We start from the raw sequence: 17,932 nt of genomic DNA, 5'->3' as shown, positions 1-17,932 counted from the left end.
GAAAGCTGGACCATAAGGTTTTAAAAGTTTAAGAAGTTTTAAAAGATTTCCAAGTTTTGAAAGTTTTACGTTTGAGGGTTTTCAGTCTGAAATAGTTTGAAGTTTAAAGTAGTTTTAAAAGCGTATTGTTTGATAGATAGATGTTGTTAGCATGTTTCTAGTATGATTAGCATGTTACTAGTTTGTTGTTAACATGATTAGCAAGTTGCTAGCATGGCTTTCTAAAGCCAACCTAATTATATTTTAAAGTATAATAAAATAGAAATCATTATTTTATGTTGTAATAACATTTCGCAATATTACAGTTTATTTCCTGTATTTTTGATCAAATAAATGCAGCCTTGATGAGCATAAGAGACGGTTTTGAGTTAAAACCCTCACAGTTGCTCAAAAAACAATGTGAGACTCAAGCGCTATAAGGTCATTTGAATAATTAGCTTGATCTTATAAGCATGTCTAGTAATACATAACATATACACATACATTTTTGTACACTTGGATATTCGCTGAAACATCTAGCAGCAAGATGCAATTGTCTAATAGGGTTCAGAGTTAAAACCTTTGTATTACAAGCTTAGATCTTTACGGCAAAACCATAACACCCATATGCATGACCTTGGGGAAAAATCTGTTTTGCGTCGAGGGAAAAATATGATTCTTTTATCCGTTTTGTCCACCCTTCCTTGCTCAAGGCTATCGACTATGGCACATTTTGTATTAAAAACCCTTGTCGTCTCAAACATGTGATGAGATCAGAACAGCTATCTGCCACAATCTCAGCCACTCTCACTACAAGATTGCTGATGCACACAACATTTCCTTACGACTGTGAAAACCCATCTCATGTGGCTTAGAAAGCGTCAGAATGCCAATTTCTAGTTATAACTAGAGAAAAAGAGAGGAAAGCCATTAAAACTAGAGAAGGAAATGACTTTCTCAAAGTACACAAAGATGCCACAGTGAGTGGAAATTAAGGTCAGTGTTGATTAGGCCTGATATTTCAGACATTATTATAAATGCCATCATTCTGTACTTTTGAAAAGGGACACACCAGATGGTTTGTCATTTGGACATCCACCATTATCTTACATGCCAGTGTTAGGGGGCACATGATGGATTTTGAAGGCCAGAGTGGCTTGGCATGGTACTGGGACTAACAATGCCATCCAAGCTCTGGGTTTGTTTGTACAATAGGCTATGATTGCCCATAGTTACACACACACACACACACACACACACACACACACACACACACACACACACACACACGCTGCTTCTCTCTCTGTACAAGCACAGAAATATAACTATATGCATACCAACAGATGGGGGAAATTGGCAAAATTGGCTAGTTGGTGGAATTTTTCAGCGATTTGTTTATATATCTTAGTCCATCCTAATTAAGCTGGTTTTGGGTTCATCTAACACCAAATTGACACATTTATTAGCATACATTTACATAAAATGTTTCTGCTTTTAAAACAGAATACAAGCGTCTCAAGACTATTTTTAACTTGACATCTTATTAAAAATCATATGCTTGAAACAGGATTTTAAAAAGACAGGGGCTTTAAAGAGGATATACATTAAAGAACAAAACTTTCAGAGAAAGCACTCCACACAACCAACAAACACCACAGAAAAAAAATCTAGATAAAGTAGTTGAATGCAGTAATTCACTAGTTAGTTGTTTTATGAGATGTCAAATATCACAACACTTCCCTGATGGAAAATGTGATGAGAAATATTCAAGACAAGAAGAAAAGGAAACATATTTGCATGAAAACATAGATCATTTGGAGAAAACAAACACTACTAGTGTCTATGATTCATTTTGTCTTTTGTGTTTTGGGGTTAGAGAGCACACCTCAATTTCTTGCAATCTGCAGTTTGTACTGTTAAAGTAATATATATATATATCCATTATCAAATGCCTAAAAATTCCAAAAATACTATCATACAAAAAGTGATTACCCTTTTACTGCTGAATGACGCTCTATCAGGACTATTTTCCACAAAAAATATATCATATGAATGTTTTCTAATCTAATGGAGCTCCTGTAATCACAGTTCGTTCTGGCTTTATATCTGGGAGCGTGGTCTTTTTATAAACTCATTTTGCATTTGCACCAAAAACTGACCACGGTGATGTGAAATAGAAATGGAAATTACTTGAAAAGCTTTGCTGGTGTTGTGTGTGCATTTTCCACCACTGTAAGAGTGGTAGCTGAATAGAGACTCATTAGAAATGATAGGAGCAGCAAAAAATGTAATGGAGCTCTCTCAAATATCATCTTTAAAAATGTAAGAACTTTTGGAAATCTGTGGAGGTAGACTAGCTAAGGGCTATAACTGAGCTGTCTACTCTAGAGTGTGTAAAACTGAGGCAGAAGAGCAATGAGCAATTCCACTCACTACAAAATAATAAAAAAAAAGAAATAGAACAATGTTTCACATTAGGCCATTAGATCAACCTGGCCTCTCTAGGGATGTAAGTGAAACTGAGTGAAAAACAAAAAACAGAGGGGGGGGGGGGGGGGGGGGGAGTTGCAAAGCTGAAAACCAGGGCTGTCAAAATGAATGCGTTAATGCGTTAAAGCAAATTCATTTTAACGGCACAAATTTTATTAACGTGCACAATTAACGCAGGGCTATTTTCTGTTTGACCCATTACCTAGCCCATAGTTAAAGGAATGGATGCACAATGTTGCCAACCTAGTGAAAAGTGTCTAGCAACAATACATAAACACATAATTGAACAAACCTAATATAGTTTCTGAGACAATGTTAAAAATCCACCCAGTGGTATTTTTTTAATCTTTAAAAGTAATAACCCTCTTTTTAAAATCAAGTCATTCTCAGCTTCTTGTCGGTGTGATGACATACAGACAGAGGCCACTCCCACAAGACATGAGCACCTTACTTTAGACCCGCCCTCACCGAGCTGAAATAGTCTGACTCCGATCACCATTGTGTCGACTCAGGTGCAGGGGAAGATAAGAATGTCTCCGATTGAGCGATTGAGGTGTTCTGTTGTTGGATGTAATAATGAACATAGCGTCGTCATTTACTTCCGACATCTGAGCCGCTGAAGATGCAGAGAATTAGCGCTACTTTCGTTTTTGAAAGGAAAGCACCGATCGTGATCTACATATGACACAAAGAGTGTTTTTTTAACACTACCATTAAGAAATTTTAACCAAAGTATGTTATAGACTTCTCATTAAGACCCTAAGGAATCATATCAACTTGTGGAAAATGGGCATCTGATGACCTCTTTAAGGTACATTTAGAACAGATAAAAATGTGTGAGTTAACTCATGACAATCATGCGATTAATCGCGATTAAATATTTGAACCGATTTAACTAAATGAAATAACTGGCTAATTCAAACCCTGGATATGAAAAGCACTAGTTCAGTAGCATGCTGATCCTAAGATAACAAGAAATGTCTTTTTCTACAATATTGGAAACAATTAGGTAGACAGAGAGGCAGCTGGTTTTGAGCAGTGAATCATCAAATGAACTTCTTGATCAAAATACCCATCTTGGTAAACAGGAGGGACAGAAAAATGGAAATCTGGCACGAGGCCTTGCTGTCACAATCCATGTTCCGTGTTTTCCCCCAGCCTTAGTTCCTGTCTTTCCTTTTATGGTCTGTTTCCTGTTCTTGTTAAGTTTATTGGTTATTCTGTTCACCTGTGTCTAGTAATTATCCTCATTAGTTTCTCGTTTGGTTAGTATTTATAGTACATCCCTTTCTGAGTTTCTTTGTCTTGTCTTAAAGTCATTAATGTAGTGTAAAGAGGTTGTGTTCTCCCTTTTGATTCATTAAAAGTTGTTTGTTTGAAATTCCGGATTCCATTTGTTCTCCCTGAGGCTCCTCACCCTCCTGCAATCCGTGACAGAAGACAAGACCATACAGATAATAGCATCATGAGCTCCAGTTTTGATCCGACCGAGCAAATCCTCTCTCTAACCCAAGATGGTCGTCCTATCGAGGTTTATGTTGATGAGTTCCTCTCGCTTGCCCACCAGGTACCTTGGAATGATGGGACATTAAAGTCTGTGTTCTGGAGTGGTCTGGATGATCCACTTTTCCTCCAAGCACCAGCAGCTACAATCACCGGTACCCTGGCACAATACATCGATCATGCCCTATTGTTAGATGGTTCATCCTTCACGGTGGGTGAGGTCGATGAGAATGCCGGCGCAACTCATTTGCTGACGCCCCAAGTTCCTCCAGTGCTCCTAGTACCATCAGTTTATTTTTCCGAGCTCACTCTAATTCCAAAGTCTATCCCAGTGAATGAGATCGCTAGGCCCAAACCTGCACGCAAGATGGCTGCTAAACCAGTGTCAGCAACCGAGGTGGCCACATTTTCTGATTTTCCGGCCGAGATGGCCGAAGTTCCTGGTTTCCCGTCCGAGGTGGACACAGTTCCCGATTTCCCGGCCAGGTTGGCCGATGTTCCTGATTTCCCGGCCCAGAAGGCCACATTACCTCATTTCCCGGCCAAGAGGGCCAAAGTTCCTGAGTTTCTGTTTAAAGAGGCCACAGTTCCTGATTTCCTGGCCGAGATGGCCACAGCCCCTGATTTCCCGACCAAGATGGTCGATGCTTCGGAGTGCCCGGCCAAAGAGGACTCGATGGACATTTTGGATATGGCTCTCCCTGTGGAATTCACGGCCCCAATCCTCTCTCCTGGATCTCCGCTGGTTCCGCCCAGCCTTCCTGATCCTCTGCTGGTCCTGTCCAGCTTTCCTGAACCTCCACTGGTCCCGTCCAGCCTTCCTGAAACCCCGCTGGTCCCGTCCAGCCTTCCAGAACACCCTCCAGTGACAGCGCCGCCAGAGCGCCCTCCAGTGACAGCGCCGCCAGAGCGCCCTCCAGTGACAGCGCCGCCAGAGCGCCCTCCAGTGACAGCGCCGCCAGAGCGCCCTCCAGTGACCGCGCCGCCAGAGCGCCCTCCAGTGACCGCGCCGCCAGAGCGCCCTCCAGTGACCGCGCCGCCAGAGCGCCCTCCAGTGACCGCGCCGCCAGAGCGCCCTCCAGTGACGGCTCGCCCAGAGCTAGCTCCTTCAGTGTCTCCTCTGGAGACGCCCAGCCCTCCTGAATCTCCGCTGGGGTCGTCCAGCCGTCCAGAGGCCGCTCCTCCAGAGCGCCGTCCAGAGCCCGCTCCTCCAGAGCGCCGTCCTGAGCCCGCTCCTCCAGAGCGCCTTCCAGATCCTCAGCTGGTCCCATGCGGCCGTCCAGAACCTCAACTGGTCCCGTCCTGCCGTCCAGAGCCTCAGCTGATCCCGGCCAGCCTTCCAGAGCCTCCCACCTATGAACTGTTAAATTTCCCAAAGAAAATTTTGGGGGGGGGCTATATAACCCGAGTCCACGTGGCCTGGCCGAGGACCGAGGCCTGGGCCACGGGGACTACCCAGCCATGGCCACCTAAACTGCCAGTCCGGCCATGGCCTCCTGATCCGCCATGGCCACCTGAACTGCCTGTCCGGCCGTGGCCTCCTGACCCACCATGGCCACCCGACCTACCTGTCCCGCCGTGGCCTCCTGACCCACCATGGCCACCCGAACTACCTGTCCGGCCGTGGCCGCCTGACCCGCCATGGCCACCCGAACTACCTGTCCGGCCGTGGCCTCCTGACCCACCATGGCCACCCGAACTACCTGTCCGGCCGTGGCCGCCTGACCCGCCATGGCTTCCTGTTCCGCCCTGGAGGCCTTCCCAACCCAGCAAGGTCCTGCTCCGTAACGGCCTCCAGGGCGCCCGCCCCCCCTCCCCGGTGTTTCCATCACGGCGCGAGACGCGCCTACCGGGAGGGGGAGGTACTGTCACAATCCATGTTCCGTGTTTTCCCCCAGCCTTAGTTCCTGTCTTTCCTTTTATGGTCTGTTTCCTGTTCTTGTTAAGTTTATTGGTTATTCTGTTCACCTGTGTCTAGTAATTATCCTCATTAGTTTCTCGTTTGGTTAGTATTTATAGTACATCCCTTTCTGAGTTTCTTTGTCTTGTCTTAAAGTCATTAATGTAGTGTAAAGAGGTTGTGTTCTCCCTTTTGATTCATTAAAAGTTGTTTGTTTGAAATTCCGGATTCCATTTGTTCTCCCTGAGGCTCCTCACCCTCCTGCAATCCGTGACACTTGCATTGCAAATGCCACTGAATAATATTAATCAAACAATAATACTGACAAACTGGCTTTTAATCATTTGTTCTACTGTTTGTTTATTTGAATGCTTTCTTGAAGCAACACTTACACATTTGAGTGGCTATGTGCCATTGTAGGGTAATTTAGTGATTTTAAATATACGTTTATTTTATTGTTATCACTGTTTTTAATAAAGGAGTGTGTACAATAGCATATTAGTTTGCTTGTGGTACTGAAATTGGAATAAAATTGTGCAAACAAACAAACAAACAAACAATGCAAACACCAGTCTGTAGTCACAGGGTAAAATGATGAATAAAATAATAATTCAATGTTATTTCCTTTAAAACCCATTCAAAATTTTTTTTATCTAAACTAATAGACACATAGAGTACATAAATGTGTGTTCTTCTGAAAGCCTGAGTCTCTCTCATTTTCTCTCTTGAAAAGTCTCAAACACTGATCTTCCCTTGCTGTAAACCTGTATACCCAGGTGTGCCACTTAAACTCCCTCCCTTAATTACAGAAGCCTGACAGCATCCATCATGCTCCCAATGTGACGCTACGGCAGCAGCTATAAATAGCACCAATCTAGGTCCTCCCTATCTGCAATAATGGGCCCCTAATCATTTGCCAAGAGTTGCCCTAAAACACACACACACACACAGAATCCCATGAGACTTGAGGTTGACAGCCTTTAGAAGTGCAGCACCTCAATAGACCAGTTACTGAAACATCAGGATCTGGATAAACTTTTAAAAGCCTTTTTCTCTTTGTTCCTAAATGAATGTTAAAGAGGAAATCCATTAGCATGTAGTCCGATTTCTAACAAGCATTCCTTCGTGGCCAAGACTCTCACAGCGCTTCAAACAAATGGGAGAGTGATATAATTTGACATGGAGAGGGGGTCTTATTGCAGCTTGGTAATAGCATGAAACTTTGATCATAAAAGGTCTGAATGGGCAGCAATCATGATTACGTCTAAAAGCTATTGCATAAAGGTTAAAAAAGTGGTTATAGTGCGAGTTACTCTGAAAAAGAATCATTTAAGTGGCTCACTTCTCAACAATTACAGGCCAATTGTACAATTATAATCTCTAAGCATAGCATTACAAATGGGCCTCGAAACAGTTCAATGACTTTGATAATCTTGGTACTATCTTAGTGAAATTGAATCTTTCAATATAATCAAAGCAGTCATACAGTAACCGTCAGAGTAAGTGGCCTAATATTGCATTCTTTTAGTATGAAGAACATCTCTTGAGATATCTTGCAATTACTGTCTTATGATCATAGACAGTATCTTTTGACATATGATCATATGCAGTGCACTACTTATGTATTGTCCATTTTTACCACACAAAAGCACAAAAGAAAGAAAGTAAGAAAGTAAGTAAGTAAGTAAGTGAGAAAGAAAGAAAGAAAGAAAGAAAGAAAGAAAGAAAGAAAGAAAGAAAGAAAGAAAGAAAGAAAGAAAGAAAGAAAGAAAGAAAGGTGGTTGTGTCCACACACTGCTAAGACACATTTGTAACCAAGGTTACCAGAGAGTAACAGAGGAAGAAAACTAATTTATAAATTTTAAGTGGAAATCTAATAATACATAAAGTATTAAAACATATTTAAAATAAGTTTATTTCTAAAAGAAAATCTTAATTTTATGTAAACACATACTATTAATTGGTTGTATATGTGGCCAATAGTCAGCCGTCTTTGATTTAAGAAGGACCAATGAGAGCGCTGAATGCGGCACGGCAGAGAAATTGATATCCGGGTTTCGCACATGGAATGCACGCAGAGTTAGCAGCAGCTCGCTTAACAATTGCATCGATTTATGTGGAGAACGGTTTTTGCTTTATTTTTGCATTTGATTCCTGAAGAGAATATTTTCATTTTGCTTCATGAGAAATTGAGAAAGAGAAACGATCTCCTAGAGGAACTTTGATAAAGGATATTGTAAGTAAAGTGACAAACTTTATTTTGTAATACTCATAAAAGCAAATTAGTAATGTAATCGAGTGAAACACATTCTATTTCATGAATATCAAAAGATATGCTGATATTTATGTACTTTATAAGCATCAGAGAAATGCTTAAGTGTTTACAGCATGTATTTTTGATTAAAAAGGAGAAAGAAACGGATTTAAAGGAGACGAGGTGCCTTCTGGAAATTTCTGTATTTAACGATCTCCTTGGTAAGTCAACTGACTTATTACTAGTTACAAATCAAATTGTTATTATTGTTTAAGAAGGGAAATAGGAGGAATTAAATCTGTGAGTATGATTTATGTATGTGAAACTGTGTAAAGCTGTATTTGGAAAGTAGAAAAACAGTCACAGACATGTTACATATAAAGAAAATATTCTTTATTTGAAGGATTCATTTACATATATTCAAGTTGTGTTTAAAATGTGTATATGTACAACGATTAGTTTATTTTCATGAGTTTATTTTGATACAATGTTATTGACTGTTGTTACAATGAAGATATTCATTATTGTTTTATGACCTTGTTTGTTCAAGGTCAGGTTTTTTGATGTGGTTTTGTTCTTCCATGAGTCGATCCTCTGTCGAAGTCTGTATCTTGGATCTGTCCCGACCTTCTGTTGGTGCTTAGGAGGGTTTGGACTGGCGAGCCCCCTGGATTCCGTTCTTGGATAGTCTGTGAAAAAAGACCACTTAGTGAACTCTGCGAAGGGTAGGAAATCGAATGACTTTTCTTCTGTTTTTTTCTTCCTTCTTGGATGAAGACATTCTTTCCTCGTGACGGATAAACTCTATGGACAATTCAAAATCTGGTTTTCTGAGAGACTGGACAATTTAAGGTTGAAATAGGGAAACTTTGTTTTATTGAAAATTCAAATTGTCAAATTGTTGAGTTACAACTGAAATTGTAATTTTATTTATTTTTTGATTTTATGCTGTTTGTTTTTTGTTGGTTCATTTAAAGGAACAAATAGTGAGTTAATAACTTACCTTGCTGGGAAAAAGAAACCAAAGATAGGTTTTTAAAACCTAAAACAAAGACAAAAAGAAAATTAAGTGCCTGAAAATTTGTAAACATATTGTTTTTCATTGTCACTGTTCTAAATGTTGAACAACTTACCAAGTGTGGTCTGTGCAAATACAATTCGCTTGTTAAATCAAAATCTTCCGAGTCAGATCTGATCACTGTTGTTGTGGCATCTTTCTCAGCAGCGAATCTATTTTCTTCTGAAACGCTGGTCCGGGTATTTCATAGAGTAAGCGCTACAAAAAGTTGGCGAGCCAGTCCAGGAGATTGTTTGCCTGACAACAACAGTGATTTCTTGATACGACAAATCAAAGACAACTCTTATTGTGAAACAAGTTATCCAAGTGTTAACATTATGGATATAGTTAAAAACGAAAACGTGAATGTTTCCAATGCTGTCATAGTTGGTGGCATAACATTGAGTGAATCTGACCAAAACCTAGAAGCATGGCTTGTGCGGTATGGCAGTATTAGTCGTACTCTACTTATAGATGATCCAACATCTGAATTTCATAGGCAGGCTATAATAGAGTTTGCGCATAGTTCTGCAATGGAAAATCTGAAGCCTCTGTTGCCCTTAAGTATTGTTAGCACTTCAGATGCTGATGTCATTTTCACTGTGCGTGCCCTGAGTAGTGTATACTCACCTGTAGCTAAAGATGATGCTACTAAGAGTTATTTGGCAGAGCTGGAAGCCATTGCTAAAGCTACTGGCAAATCTTTTCAAGAAGTGCTTCAAGAGGAGTTAGTAAAGATGAGGTCAGTTAGCCCTACCACTGAACAGCTGCCTAGCTTGAGCGAGAGACAAGGATTTCTTGCAGCAGACTCCCAAACTCGGGGACTCAGCACTGCCAGTTCGGTACATGACCGTGGGTCACCTGCCACGTCACATAGAATGAGAGAAAGTAGAGATGCAGTTCTTTCACCTGACGTTTCTCCATCGTTGGGTGATAACCTGAAAAAACCCCAAAACCTGTCCAAGGAGAATGAGATTAATTCTGTATCTGATAGTAGTGGAATTAACCATCCTACAGCTACGGGGGTGTCACGTCCAGTTCTGACCATGGATATGATAGATCCTCCAGGTGTGCAGAGAGTTGTGGTTGAGCATGTCGTGAGAACAAGTGATGTGACAGCCCAGCATACCACTTTGCGTCTAAGATCTTTCTCAGGGAAAATTCCACGTCCACCAAATGAGCCAGACTTTGAAACATGGAGAGCAAATGTGAGATTCCTTCTGGATGATCCATCTGTTTCGGACTTGTCTCGTACAAGAAGAATCCTAGACAGCTTACTTCCACCTGCTGCTGACGTAATCAAACATGTTAGCCCACAGTCATCACCCTCTGTGTATTTAGAGTTGCTAGAATCAGTGTATGGATCAGTGGAGGATGGAGAAGAGTTGCTGGCGAAGTTCATGACGATGCTGCAGAATCAGGGAGAAAAGCCTTCCAGCTACCTGCATCGATTACAAGTGATGTTGAGTGCAGCAGTAAGGAGGGGTGGTATTGCAGAGAGTGAGCGTGATCGCTGTTTGTTAAAGCAGTTCTGCCGTGGGTGCTGGGATAATGGCTTAATTGCCAATCTTCAGCTAGAAAGAAGAAAGATTAACCCACCATCATTTGCGGAACTAGTAGTGTCTGTCAGAACAGAAGAAGACAGACAAGCTTCAAAAGAGGATCGGATGAGAAGTTATTTTGGGGTGGCTAAACAAGGTCTAGCTTCTTCCAAGCCACGAGCTGCCACTCATCAGTTGTCCGCTCACTCACCTGATGCAATCGTTGGAGCAGTCACTGAAACAGATTCCATGAGAAAGCAAATCTCAGAAATTCATGCCCAACTTGCCTCTATGCAACCACTGACTCACCAGAAGTGCCAGCCCACTTGTTCCAAAGCTATGGAGGTGACTTCACTAAAAAAAGAACTGACTGAACTGCGAGCTCAGATTCAAGCTGTGGAAGCTGCAGTTTCTCAGCAGGTTCCAAACAGAAACTCAGAGGTTGAGGAAATTGTTGAACTTACAAGACTTGTTGCAGAGTTAAAAGCCCAATTAACTGTCTCAGAATCACAGAAACATCCGTCAGGGAGAACATCTGAGTTCAGGAGTCCTTCTGCAATGTCACAGCCCAAGCAAGCTAGACATGAAGAAAGTAAATCAGTCGGAAGTGGTGGATTGACTTTAGCTCGACCTCGTCCAGGCTACTGCTTTCGATGTGGAGAGGACGGTCATATTTCTGTTAATTGCGAAAATGAACCAAATCCTTCCAAAGTAGAAACCAAACGATATCAGCTGAGAGAGAAACAAGCTCAGTGGGACCTGAAAAACCGAGGTGCGTCCCCACGGTTAAACTACAAACAGTCTCTGTAGCAGGGCTTACAGAAACTGAAGCAAGACCCACATGCCCTAACAAGCCTGAAAGAGTGTTTAACAAATGTTGTGATACAGTGAAGCAGGAAAAATTACCAAGAGGATTGGTTGGCCTGAAATGTACTGCCCAGCTGTTTGTTGAAGGAACTCCTGTGAATTGTTTGCTAGATACAGGTTCCCAGGTAACCACCATTCCACTTTCCTTTTATCAAGATCATCTCTCAAGTCACCCTCTGAAGTCGTTGGAGTCTTTACTGGAAGTAGAAGGAGCAAATGGGCAGTCAGTTCCCTACTTGGGCTATGTAGAACTCACTCTGACATTCCCCAAGGAATTCTTAGGAGTAAAAGCGGAAGTTCACACTTTAGCCCTAGTGGTCCCTGATTTGATACACGTTCCCCAAGTTCTTGTGGGAACCAACTCCCTCGATGCTCTTTATGCTAACCATGCTCAAGAAAACCCAGAGAACCTCAGTCCAGCTTTTAATGGGTATCGAGCGGTCCTAAAAATTCTGGATGTGAGACACAAACAGATGAACACTGAAGTCCTGGGATGTGTAATGTTGGCAGGAACTGCTTCTAAAGTTGTCTCAGCAGGAAGTGTAGCTGTTCTTGATGGAGTTGTTCATTTAAGTAGTTGTCCTACAGAAAACTTCACAACTTTAGAACAGCCAGTAATGTCGTCTATGCCAGGCGGATTATTGGTAGCCAGTGGTCTTTACACTTTGCCTGCTAAGCGCTCCTTTAGTTTACCTGTATTGGTGAGGAATGACACGCAGCATGACATAGCTGTCCCACCAAAAGCTGTGATTGCTGAAATGCATGCTATTCAGTGTGCAATTGAGACAAAGCCAGGACATGATGTTTCTCAGACTCAAACAAACTCTGACAGCTTGCAGATAAAGTTTGATTTTGGAAATTCCCCATTACCAGCAGAGTGGAAGAGCCGAATATCAGCTGTGTTGAACACAATGTCTGAGGTGTTTGCTTTACATGACATGGACTATGGGCACACGGATAAAGTAAAGCATCGCATCAGACTTAGTGATGAAACTCCCTTTAAACATCGCCCAAGGCCTATTCACCCACAGGACGTCGATGCTGTTCGCAAACACTTACAAGATCTGTTGGCTGCTGGAATTATTCGTGAATCTGAGTCCCCATTTGCGTCCCCTATAGTGGTAGTGAGGAAGAAGAATAATTCAGTGCGCCTGTGCATCGACTTCAGGAAACTTAATTCACAAACTATAAAGGACGCCTATGCGCTTCCCAATTTGGAGGAGGTGTTTTCTGTTTTAACTGGTTCGAAATGGTTCTCCGTCTTAGATCTGAAGTCGGGATACTACCAGATCGAGATGGAGGAAACGGATAAACACAAGACAGCTTTTGTATGCCCCCAAGGATTCTGGGAGTTTAATAGAATGCCACAAGGGATTACAAATGCTCCCAGTTCCTTTCAAAGGCTCATGGAGCGCTGTATGGGCGATCTGAACCGAAAAAAGGTGCTAGTTTTCATAGACGACCTTATAGTTTTTTCAGAAACCCTTGAAGAGCACGAACACCGACTAGTGCAGGTCCTCACACGTCTAAAAGAATATGGCTTGAAACTTTCGCCTGAAAAATGTAAATTTTTTCAGACATCAGTGCGATATTTGGGGCATATTGTTTCTGAGTATGGCGTGGAAACGGACCCAGACAAAATTGAGGCCATTAAAACCTGGCCAAGGCCACAGACTCTTAAAGAGCTGAAATCATTCTTGGGATTTGCCGGATATTACAGGAGGTTTGTTCAGGACTTCTCGAAAATAGTTAAGCCTCTCAACAACCTCACGGCAGGATATCCCCCACTTCGGAAGGGAAGAAAGAGTAAGGACACAAACCGACAATACTATGATCCAAAAGGGAAGCTGGGAGACAGATGGGATGTTTCTTGTCAGGAGGCGTTTGAAACAATTGTGGAGAAATTAACAACTGCTCCGGTTTTGGGATACGCTGACTCTAGATTGCCCTATATATTACATACGGACGCCAGCACTGTCGGCTTAGGCGCCGCATTGTATCAGGAACAGGACGGGCAGTTGAGGGTTCTTGCTTATGCTAGTCGTGGATTAAATAAGAGTGAAGCCCGATACCCGGCTCATAAGCTTGAGTTTTTGGCCCTCAAGTGGGCTATTACCACGAAGTTCAGCGACTATTTGTACGGGACTGAATTTACTGTTGTAACTGACAGTAATCCCTTAACTTATATCCTAACTTCTGCCAAATTGGACTCGACCAGTTATAGATGGCTGTCTGGGTTATCAACATACAATTTCAAGATCCAATATAGAGCAGGAGCCCAAAACCAGGATGCTGATGGGTTGTCCAGGCGCCCAAACGGTCAGCTGATGAATGATCTAGAGTCCCAAAAAGAACAGGAGAGAATAAAGCAATTCACTCTGAACCATCTAGCTGAAGTTGACAAACATTCGCCTGTGATCCTGCCAGAAGCAGTAAAGGCTGTGTGTGAGAAACATCAGGTTAGCCAGTCACAGGATGGACATTGTCCTGTTTGGATGACATTAGCAGAATCCTTGACGATGAATGCGGATGCATTACCTCAAGAATTCCGAGAAGAATTTGAACATGGCCTACCTGTGGTCCCTTACCTCTCTGAGGAAGATTTAGTAAACCGGCAACGAGCAGATCCCGAGTTGAAGGAAGTCCTGGAGTACCTAGAGTCTGGTGAAAAACCTCTTAGTAGGAAGAACCTGTCACCTACAATGTCTATGTGGATGAGACAGTGGAATAAACTTGAAGTGAAGAATGGAGTATTATATCGGAAAAGAATGGATCAAGGTAGAGAGTTGAGCCAACTTGTGTTACCCGAGGATCTTCGAGAGATGGTACTTACCAGTTTACATGACGACATGGGTCATTTAGGTCTGGAGCGAACTCTTGACCTCCTCCGTTCCAGGTTCTATTGGCCTAAAATGGCTGATGCTGTGGAGAGAAAAGTAAAAACCTGTGAACGTTGCATTCGGAGAAAATCTCCACCACAGAAAGCAGCTCCATTAGTGAACATAAAGACCAGCAGACCTCTGGAGCTGGTCTGTATGGACTACTTAACAGTAGAGCCAGACAATAGCAATACGAAGGATATATTGGTCATTACAGATCATTTTACAAGATATGCTATTGCAGTACCTACCAAGGACCAGAAGGCTCGAACAGTGGCCAGATGTCTCTGGGACCATTTCTTACTACACTACGGCTTCCCAGAAAAATTGCATAGTGATCAGGGCCCAGATTTCGAATCACGGACCATTCAAGAACTGTGCAAAGTCGCGGGTATCCGTAAGGTGAGAACGACGCCCTATCATCCGAGAGGGAACCCAGTAGAGAGGTTTAACAGGACCTTGCTGCAAATGCTGGGAACCCTGGAGAATGACAAGAAAGCCCACTGGAAGGAATTTGTTAAACCGCTTGTGCATGCTTACAATTGCACAAAAAATGATGCGACGGGGTACTCACCTTACGAAATGATGTTTGGCCGACAGCCTCGGTTACCCGTGGATCTCGCGTTTGGACTTCCAGTCAGTGACTCCTCTCATTCTCACTCGCAGTATGTAAAATCTCTCAAGGACCGGCTAGAGGAGAGCTACCGCCTTGCCAGTCGCAACGCTTTGAAGGTGGCTGGAAGAAATAAGAGGAGGTTTGATAGGAATGTAGTTGCCTCTGTTCTGGATGTAGGTGATCGAGTCCTAGTAAGGAATGTCCGGCTAAGAGGAAAACACAAAATAGCGGACAGATGGGAACCTAACGTCTATGTTGTGTTAAAGAAAAACAGTGGTATCCCAGTCTACACGGTTTGCCCGGAAGGAAAGGAAGGTCCGATGCGTACTTTGCATCGTGATTTGCTTTTGCCCTGTGGGTTTTTACCCAACACTGAGTTTTCAGATTCTGCCCAGCAGAAAGAACATCGTAGGCCAAGAACCCGAGCTCAGTCCAGAATTGAAAATGCTGCTGAAGAAGAGACTGTGCATTCTCAGTCTGAATCAGACAGTGAATCTGTTCACTTTGATGTACCTGGAGAGTCATTAGAGTTCACTACTAAAGTTATTCTGGAAGGGAGACCTACTCACCATTCAGAGAGTTCATTGGTTACAAGGAACTTACCTGAAGTTGTGTCCGAGAGTCCGCCATCTGTTGTCCTGGATCGGTTAAGGGAATCTGCACCTGCTGAAAGAAACTTAACCAGTATTGGGGTAGAGAGAAACTCACCTGAGATGTGTCATGGAGAACCGGATGCCTCTGGAGTTGAGCCTGAAAAGAATAGAGAAGATGAATTAGTACAAGTAATCTCAGAGCAAGAATGTAATGACTCAAGCGAGGTACCAGATGAGTCCTTTGAAGTGGTGAATGAAGTTGGACCTGATGCACATGTAGAGAACACCCATCCTCCATCACCCTCTGTCAGACATCTTCCAGACATTCCAACGGTGGCAGATGAGGCAGGGGATATGGAACCAAGACGCTCAAAAAGACAGAGTAGACCACCAGACAAGCTGCAGTATGCACGGTTGGGAAATCCATTGATTTCAGTCATTCAGTCTTTGTTGCAAGGCTTGAGCTCTGCACTATCAGAATCAGTAGATGAACATGATCATATTGCATATAACAATACTGGACCCAGTGTAGATTCACCTGTGTGACTCCCACGCACAGGGACGTGCTGTGATTTAGGAGGGGGAAGTGTAACCAAGGTTACCAGAGAGTAACAGAGGAAGAAAACTAATTTATAAATTTTAAGTGGAAATCTAATAATACATAAAGTATTAAAACATATTTAAAATAAGTTTATTTCTAAAAGAAAATCTTAATTTTATGTAAACACATACTATTAATTGGTTGTATATGTGGCCAATAGTCAGCCGTCTTTGATTTAAGAAGGACCAATGAGAGCGCTGAATGCGGCACGGCAGAGAAATTGATATCCGGGTTTCGCACATGGAATGCACGCAGAGTTAGCAGCAGCTCGCTTAACAATTGCATCGATTTATGTGGAGAACGGTTTTTGCTTTATTTTTGCATTTGATTCCTGAAGAGAATATTTTCATTTTGCTTCATGAGAAATTGAGAAAGAGAAACGATCTCCTAGAGGAACTTTGATAAAGGATATTGTAAGTAAAGTGACAAACTTTATTTTGTAATACTCATAAAAGCAAATTAGTAATGTAATCGAGTGAAACACATTCTATTTCATGAATATCAAAAGATATGCTGATATTTATGTACTTTATAAGCATCAGAGAAATGCTTAAGTGTTTACAGCATGTATTTTTGATTAAAAAGGAGAAAGAAACGGATTTAAAGGAGACGAGGTGCCTTCTGGAAATTTCTGTATTTAACGATCTCCTTGGTAAGTCAACTGACTTATTACTAGTTACAAATCAAATTGTTATTATTGTTTAAGAAGGGAAATAGGAGGAATTAAATCTGTGAGTATGATTTATGTATGTGAAACTGTGTAAAGCTGTATTTGGAAAGTAGAAAAACAGTCACAGACATGTTACATATAAAGAAAATATTCTTTATTTGAAGGATTCATTTACATATATTCAAGTTGTGTTTAAAATGTGTATATGTACAACGATTAGTTTATTTTCATGAGTTTATTTTGATACAATGTTATTGACTGTTGTTACAATGAAGATATTCATTATTGTTTTATGACCTTGTTTGTTCAAGGTCAGGTTTTTTGATGTGGTTTTGTTCTTCCATGAGTCGATCCTCTGTCGAAGTCTGTATCTTGGATCTGTCCCGACCTTCTGTTGGTGCTTAGGAGGGTTTGGACTGGCGAGCCCCCTGGATTCCGTTCTTGGATAGTCTGTGAAAAAAGACCACTTAGTGAACTCTGCGAAGGGTAGGAAATCGAATGACTTTTCTTCTGTTTTTTTCTTCCTTCTTGGATGAAGACATTCTTTCCTCGTGACGGATAAACTCTATGGACAATTCAAAATCTGGTTTTCTGAGAGACTGGACAATTTAAGGTTGAAATAGGGAAACTTTGTTTTATTGAAAATTCAAATTGTCAAATTGTTGAGTTACAACTGAAATTGTAATTTTATTTATTTTTTGATTTTATGCTGTTTGTTTTTTGTTGGTTCATTTAAAGGAACAAATAGTGAGTTAATAACTTACCTTGCTGGGAAAAAGAAACCAAAGATAGGTTTTTAAAACCTAAAACAAAGACAAAAAGAAAATTAAGTGCCTGAAAATTTGTAAACATATTGTTTTTCATTGTCACTGTTCTAAATGTTGAACAACTTACCAAGTGTGGTCTGTGCAAATACAATTCGCTTGTTAAATCAAAATCTTCCGAGTCAGATCTGATCACTGTTGTTGTGGCATCTTTCTCA

At 41.7% G+C, this 17,932-nt stretch overlaps 2 protein-coding genes across 2 annotated transcripts in view; one reads left to right on the top strand and one right to left on the bottom strand.

Annotated features, from left to right (window-relative positions):
• oca2 (oculocutaneous albinism II) overlaps positions 1-17,932 on the bottom strand; it is a 137,164-nt gene that overhangs the window by 9,672 nt on the left and 109,560 nt on the right. The gene's annotated exons all lie outside the window — the stretch shown is intronic.
• LOC141346732 (uncharacterized) lies at positions 9,717-17,399 on the top strand. The gene is made up of 3 exons (XM_073851673.1): positions 9,717-11,296; positions 11,440-16,932; positions 17,262-17,399. The coding sequence occupies exons 1-2, from the start codon at positions 9,717-9,719 to the stop codon at positions 16,223-16,225; spliced, it is 6,366 nt and encodes a 2,121-aa protein (XP_073707774.1). The 3' UTR covers positions 16,226-16,932; positions 17,262-17,399.

Source organism: Garra rufa, chromosome 12 (genome assembly GCF_049309525.1).
Source record: "Garra rufa chromosome 12, GarRuf1.0, whole genome shotgun sequence".
NCBI classification, from domain to species: domain Eukaryota; kingdom Metazoa; phylum Chordata; class Actinopteri; order Cypriniformes; family Cyprinidae; genus Garra; species Garra rufa.
The sequence above is the reverse complement of the archived record's forward strand: the minus strand, read 5'-3'. Positions and strand labels throughout refer to the sequence as shown.